The 7,207-nt window shown below is 50.5% G+C and overlaps 2 protein-coding genes across 2 annotated transcripts in view; both read left to right on the top strand.

The window, feature by feature from the left end:
• The first annotated feature begins 4,456 nt into the window (after window positions 1-4,456).
• LOC104543769 (zinc finger protein 501-like) lies at window positions 4,457-5,878 on the top strand. Its single transcript, XM_010188452.1, has one exon. The coding sequence runs from the start codon at window positions 4,457-4,459 to the stop codon at window positions 5,876-5,878; it is 1,422 nt and encodes a 473-aa protein (XP_010186754.1).
• A 1,108-nt stretch (window positions 5,879-6,986) lies between these two features.
• Window positions 6,987-7,207, top strand: part of LOC104543760 (probable ATP-dependent RNA helicase DDX11) — a gene marked incomplete at its 3' end in the record, with an annotated part of 12,172 nt that continues 11,951 nt past the window's right edge. The window contains 1 exon segment of the mRNA XM_010188441.1: window positions 6,987-7,052. Within this exon segment, the coding sequence (XP_010186743.1) occupies window positions 6,987-7,052 (66 nt within the window).

Here is a 7,207-nt window from a genome sequence, read left to right as displayed (position 1 = left end):
GACAGGGAGGGGTGAAGAGCAGCCATGTCAGCCACACTTCCTCACAACCTGGCATGAAGGAGAGACATTTCTTACTCACCAGACAAAACCAGACAAGCCCACGTGGCCGACATCACACCGTGAGCAGTGCCTGTAACAGCCTGAGGCCCCCTGCTCTGCTGAAGGTGTCACCTCTGCTGCCTTGCCCACCTGCCTGTGTACTCCTCACCCAGGGTTCACCCAGGAGACCTGGGGAGGCGTCATGACTCATGGTGTCACAGTCACCTTGGTTCCGAGTGTTCCTTCCTCCTCTGCCCCTGCTTCCTCCCGCCCATACCTCTCTCCGCCTCCTCTCCTGGGTTTGTGTCAAGGAAGGCAGTAGCAGCCACCTGTGTGAGGCTGAGTTTGGACACGGCCTACCTCCTGCACCAGTGGGGCCTGCCCTCCTCCTCGCTGTGCCACACACAGAGCCCCCACAGAGGATGTTTTACGTTCCTGGGTTGGCATCCATGGCAGCTTTCTGTTCTCCTTGCTTCTCCAGCCTCCTTGACGCTTGTGATCTTGGTGGTGGCTCACATACCCCTAGGGCAGCCATGGCCATCATGGGGCAGCACCTTTGGGCCTTCTGTCTGTCCATCATCACAGGAGCTCAGTGTGGCCCACCACCTCCTCATGCTACAGGTCATTCCTGTCATTCCTGTCATTCCTCATTCAGCCTCGTAAGGATGGAGGTGCCTCATCAGCCAGGACGCTGCCTGGGGACTTGGGTTTGGCCAGACATGGCTGCTCTGGAGACCAACACCTTGTCCCTGTCTGGTGCTTGGTGGCGTTTCAGGATTCCCATCTTGTTTAGGGACAGATCTTCACTGTGCCCCACACAATGTGCATTTCTGCTGTATCCCACAACCTGCCTGGCTCTGCACAACATCAGTGGTACCCTGCATCCGTTTTTTGCCTTCTGTAGGTACTCACCCACCATTTTAAGGCGCATGTTGACCAGGTGCTTGTGGCAGCTTTTGTACAGCAGCAGGAGGGGTCTGAATCAGAAGGATTTTTCCTAAAATCTAGAGGATGGGTCAGCAGGGTCAGGCTTACCTGCAGAGCGGTGCTGCTGCCTTGTAGGTGGATGAGGGATGTATGGGGAGGGAGACCTCGGCTTCCCTGCCCCTTACCTGGGATCAGAGCCTGCAGCTGCTGCCTGCTTCTGAGAGGAGTGGAAACATCCTCTCCCCAGGGGATGATGCCCACTGAATCCCCCATGAAGGAGGTGTTGGGGAGCAGGAAGGATGTGACTCCAGGCTGAGGTACAGCCAACAGAACATCAGCTCTCCATTTTATCAGGGGCCTTCTTATATCGCGGTGGCATTACGCAGGTGGGGGAATCTTCCCTCTACCCTTGGGAGGGCCTGGCAACCCACATCCATCATTATACCCTCCTCTGGTATACCACTGCGCAGCCAGTTCAGCTTGTTTCTCATTTGAAAGGACAAGATGCTGGTTTACATCTCTTCTTCTCACAAACACCCAGTCATGAGTAATTTTACACTTGTTCCTAGCGGCACGGTGGGAATCCATGTGACTGAAATGGTGCAACGTTGAATGCAGAGCTGGCATTCACACGTGCAGTTTTTAAGCGCTTTCTTTCTGTAACCTGTACATTTCTAGGACATCACTGAGCCCTCAGCATCTTGAAATGCCTCTGTGCAAATACCACTGCACAAATATATTGCTAAAGCTAAACGGGTGACCTGATTTTCTATCCCACAAACCCCACTCCTGCGCAGCATGCTTCTGCTCTGAAAAGAGACCCTTGAGAGGTGGGATTGCATGTCGGCTGACTAAAGCATCTCAGTGTTCATGCAAAAACAGGTGTGTGCGTGATTTTTTTTCTGGTCACTGCCAGCCCTGTAAACTCCATCGGGAACAAGGCAGACAAATTGCCATTCTTTTCTGGAGCACAGACTTCATTCTGCATTTGGACTGCTCCTGTTGATAATTTGCAAGTCTTGCAGTCAAGAGAACATTTTGATTGATTAAAGTCGTTAAAGTAGGTATTTGCTTAAACTGCAAAGTTAAAATTACAAGATACATGTGTGCAAGTACTTAGAAAAGGTACGTACCATTCACAGGTACATACCAGACCTAGAATAGTTGTGATAACATAAGGAATAGGCAATAACTTTTCTTTTCGCATTTCTGTATGCCAAAATTATGTAGAGGTAAGCTTTTGAAGTAAATCAATGTCTTGTATGAAATATTATGGTAGTTAGAAACCAATCACAGTAAAGGGCAAATTAAAAAGCGGACATTTTATGCATGCTTGTGTAATCTTGCAAAATCGCTTTGTTGAAAACATATAAATAAGCTGTGAAAATGTGTGGACTTGGGAGCACAATTAGAGGAGCTATCCTCTGTGTTTCTCCAGCGCTGCAATAAAGAAGTGCCTGCTTATCTGCAACTGTGTAGATAAGTTCTGTTGTGATTGCAACCCCATCAACATGAGCAGACCAAAATCTCTTCTCTAACCCAGACCTGTGTGTGCCTGGCTGAGCCACTGAGAGCAACCAAGCAAAATTCTCCTTCGGTAAAGGCAATAAACGGGACGCCAGACAGATGCAGAAAGCAGCCCAGTTGTGAAGGTGGTATTTTTCCTCCACCTGCAGAACAGGACTGCATTAACTACATTATGTTCTCATTTAGTTCACTAGGAAGAAAGGTGATGGGGAGAAAATGGTTTGAGGAATCGATATTTTTATAACACAGAACTCAGCAGGAGGCATTTTTGGTGTGGAAGAGCAGCAGGAGGAACATCCAGACACTGGTGAGAAGGCAGCAGGCTGGCAGGCAGCTCTCCGCAATTTGTGTGGTTGACCCCGGCTTTTCTGCCTGAGCTGGCCTTGGTTATGGACCCTAACAGTGTGCATGGTGGAACAGTGACCCTGACTCGTGTTTCTGGGTGTCACATTCCTCTGGTCTAAGTTGCTTTCATGTCCTAAACACTTATTCTCCTGTAATCTCACTCAACAGCACTGCTACTGTGATGGGTATTTATTACTTCTGTTTTCTTTCCTCTGATCATGATCTGCAGTCCTTGCCTTGGCTTTAACCTCCTGGCTGGAGTGAAGAGGAACAGCTTTGTGGCCAGAAGCAGCTGAACACCGAGACAGTAGAGAGATTGCTCACCAGGTGAGACATTGAACAGAGCATGTCTGGGAAGGGAAGAGCTGAATGCTGAACATTTGGCGTGTACTGTGCTGCATGCTCTGCACTCATCCTGCCTCCTCTGCTCCTGTACTCTATAGGTTCTGCTTTCAGGAGTATTCATAGGCAGGGTACAGTAAAGATGAAACACACTCCTGGGGAATCTAATACCCTTTCAAAAGGAGCCTATCCAAAACGAAATAAAATCATTTTCAGCAAAGACTGCACTTAGAATGTTAGGAGGCATAACTAACCAAATTGTGGCTTTTTCTTCCTTTCACACTAACAATATTTTTAATGGTTTATCGGTCAGTTCGCTGCCTTGGAGTGCATGCCTTGGCCAGTGCCATACCTTTATTTGTACTACAAATGTTTCTTAGCCCTGACTGTTGTAAGCAAAACTTTGGAAATCAGTGTAACCAGTATGGTGTTTTCTTCCAAAATCAGCAGATCACCTGAAACAAAACCCGAGGGGTTTATCCTGCTGCATTCGTCTCGTATTCTGACCTCCCACATGCGAGAGGACGATGTTACCTCTGTGAGCAGTTCCATCCAGCTAACCAGCTTACCTCATACTTCAGCATCCATCTCCGAGGTGTGTTCTCCATGTAAGTATAGCTAATCAAAACCCAGGAGCTTCTAAGTGTTTTAGTCTAAATATTCATTTCCATGCTTGGTTAATAAAACAGTTCATCATTCCACTCTCTTGCCTATCTGTTCTGTGGACAAAATCTAGATACAATCTGCTGCAGAATATGTAGGGCTTTCTTTTTAAGGAAAAGGGCTGTGACTGGAAAGAAGAAAGAAAATAGTCTGCTTGGCAGGGTGGATGTTCCTGTGGCGTTGGCTGCTGCCTTCCTTGATTAGGCATGGCAATGCTGGAAGAAAAGCAGTGATGCATAGGCAGCGGGAAGAGATGCAACTACAGCAGGCGTTGTTGAGGAGAGCAGTGATGGTGTTCCTCTAACCTTGCTAGACATGGGAACTTTGAGGACAAGAAAGTGGCAGGTTTTGTCCTTCAGGGCTGTGACAGAGGACCCTCTTTGTAATTTGCACCACAGTCTTGCCCATCCTGGGGTCACATTCCCTTCCCCTGCTCCTCAGTCTCTGTGCCCTCACTCTGCCCAGGGAAGGTACTGAGGGGCTGCACTGTCAGCTACTGGCAGTGGCTGTGCAGCAGGTGTCTGTGGTTGCCCAGTTTGGACTTGTCCCTCAGAGAAGCAGTGGGTGTTATTCATTGCTAGTTCCTCTGTTCACTCCAGCAGGTGGCAGGACCATGGGCGACACACAGACGGGCAAGCTTCATCAGGAAAGTCCTGTGAGAGCTGGACTGCATCTGATCCCCTCCAGAAAGGTTACAGGAGATACCCTCCAGGACGGTGACCAAAGACAGCACTGTAAGCAGGAGCTGGAGACAGAAAATGAGGTGGAGACATCCTTTGGAAAGAGACGGGGCATGGTAACTCCCTGTGGGATAGAAGTCTGGGAGTGCCAGGACAGTGTCAGAGCCCACATCAGCAAGGTTATCCTTGCTGCGGACAAACCAGACTCACCCCTGTGTGGGAATGGTGCCATTTGGATTCAGCGGGTGGGAGAGAAAACCTATGAGTGTCCCGAGTGTGGGAAGAGCTTCAGCCGGAGCTCGTACCTGAGCCAGCACCAGCGGATCCACCTGGCAGAGAAACCCTTCAGCTGCTCCGAATGTGGGAAGAGTTTCACCCGCAACTCAGACCTGATCAAACACCAGCGGATCCACACCGGTGAGAAGCCCTACCAGTGCAGTGAGTGCGAGAAGACCTTCAGCCAGAGGTCCAACGTGATCAGGCACCAGCGGACCCACACAGGAGAGAGACACTACCAGTGCAACGAATGTGGGAAGAGCTTCAGCCAGAACTCGCATCTCATTGTCCACCAGCGAAGCCACAAGGGTGAGAAACCCTTCAGCTGCCCCCGGTGTGAGAAAAGCTTCAGCGACCGCTCCTCCCTGATCATACACCGGAGAGTCCACACTGGAGAGAAGCCCCACAAGTGCCAGGAGTGCGGGAAGTGTTTCCGAGACAGCTCGGCCATCATTCGGCACCAGAGGATCCACACGGGAGAGAAACCATATGAGTGCACTGAGTGTGGGAAAACCTTCCGGCAGAGCTCCTCACTGGTGACCCACATGCGAACGCACACGGGCGAGAAGCCCTACAAGTGCCCTGTGTGTGGGAAGGGCTTTAGCCAGAGCTCAGCGCTCAACACTCATCGCCGAATCCATGGGGGGAGAGCCTTGCCCATGTACCACGGCGGCTTCCTCCTCAACCCCTACCAGTGCGCTGAGTGCGGCCGGAAGTGCAGTGACCACTCTACCCTGGCCAAGCACCAGACCACGCACGCTGAGGAGCGGCCCTACATCTGCGTGGAGTGCGGGGACAGCTTTCGTCGCAGCTCCGCGCTCAACGTGCACCTGAGGATCCACCGCGGGGAGAGACCCTACAAGTGCGAGGAGTGCGGCAAAGCGTTCAGGCACAGCTCAGCCCTCGGCGCCCACCTGAGGATCCACGCGGGAGCCAAGCCCTACGAGTGTGGCGAGTGTGGGAAATGCTTCCGGAAGAGCTCGACGCTTAAAGTGCATTTGAAAATCCACGCGGCCAAGAAACCTTATAAATGTACGGTGGGTAGGAGAACACTTATGTCCCACTCACTTCTGCCATAGGGCTGGAGCGGGTGTTAAGCGCAGGAAACAAAAGCAGTGTTTGCGGGCACCTGAAAAAGGTGGGTGATGAGAACCATGGTGGGAAGAAACTGACTGGAGACACAAACTCTGGTGTCAGGGCTGGGTGCTTAACCTCAGTGGCACAAGAAAACATTCAGAGGTCTGGAAGCAGGGAGTTTCTTCTTAAAGCTGGTGGTTTAGGAAGTGGGCCTGAGGAGCAGGCACCAGCTTCTGGGTGTATCAGGGACTGTGAATATGCAGTAGAGCAACAACCGGGAGAATCAGGCTTGTAAAGTAACTTTTCAGCTAAAGTGAAAATCAAAATAAAAGGTTCCAGGCTGGTTCTGACTGAAAACTTTGGCTTGTTAGGCACTGTAGTAGTCTTAGGAACTCTCTTTTTTGTTACTTTCTCTTATTTTTTATTTGTATTAAGTTTACTCAGTGTTTGACAAGGCGCTTCCAAATCTTTTTGAGTCTGAGACTTTGAAGCTGGACTTCAATCTATTTGTCTTTCCTTCCCCTTTTCCAAATCTTACATGAGATGATGAATTCCTACCTCGGCATGCAAAGCCTGAGTGACAGGATAGCTGGGTAGTGCAAATCTGTCACACCTGTGCCCAGAAAACACGGATGCATAAACATTTCCAGTTGGGATGTGCCCATTACCAGTCTGTGGCAGCTTCTCCCAAATTTCTTCTATCTGGTTTGAAACACCTTCAGCTTGGGACATCAACAAATGTGGGCAAAAATGTGGCCTTACCTTATTTAACCAAAAACTCCCCCAAAGATGTCCTAGTCTGAACTGGTACATGACGAGTTCCTATTGGTTAGTCCAGAGACCATGCAGTTTTGTAGCCCTTTTTATGAGGGATTACTGTTCTTTAGCTCACTATCTACAAAGTAGTAACAGGTGAGGTTCAGTGTTAACAGTTAGGAATTACTAATTTGCATTTACTACTACTCTGGTGACTGTATATTGCATAAACCTGTCTATCGCTTTGTTTTACTACACGTTTCCATCCTAAATAAACCCTTTTTTTCCTCTGTATAACCCAGTTTTCTGTCCTGGTGTGTGACGGTAGAAACATGGTAGACGGGGGTGGGGGGAATGGCAGGGGAGTCCGCCCCGCTCTGGACCCGCTGTGGCGAGCAGCGCGTCCCCGGGCCGGACCAGGCCTGAGGCTGCCGGGCGAGCCCCCACTCCAGGAGTCCCGCCCACTCCGGCCCCGGAGGAGGTGCGGGCCTTCCGGCCGCCGCCGTAGCGTCACGGGAAGGAGGCGGGGCATCTCCGGCGCCCGGTTCGAAGCGGCAGAGAACGGCGGGACGGGA

Source organism: Mesitornis unicolor, unplaced genomic scaffold, assembly GCF_000695765.1.
Source record: "Mesitornis unicolor isolate BGI_N332 unplaced genomic scaffold, ASM69576v1 scaffold600, whole genome shotgun sequence".
NCBI lineage: Eukaryota > Metazoa > Chordata > Aves > Mesitornithiformes > Mesitornithidae > Mesitornis > Mesitornis unicolor.
This window is presented reverse-complemented; position numbering and strand designations above follow the sequence as displayed.

Coding starts and splice junctions, on each gene's coding strand:
- LOC104543769 (XM_010188452.1), top strand. CDS start 4,457: ATGGGCGACACACAGACGGGCAAGCTTCATCAGGAAAGTCCTGTGAGA.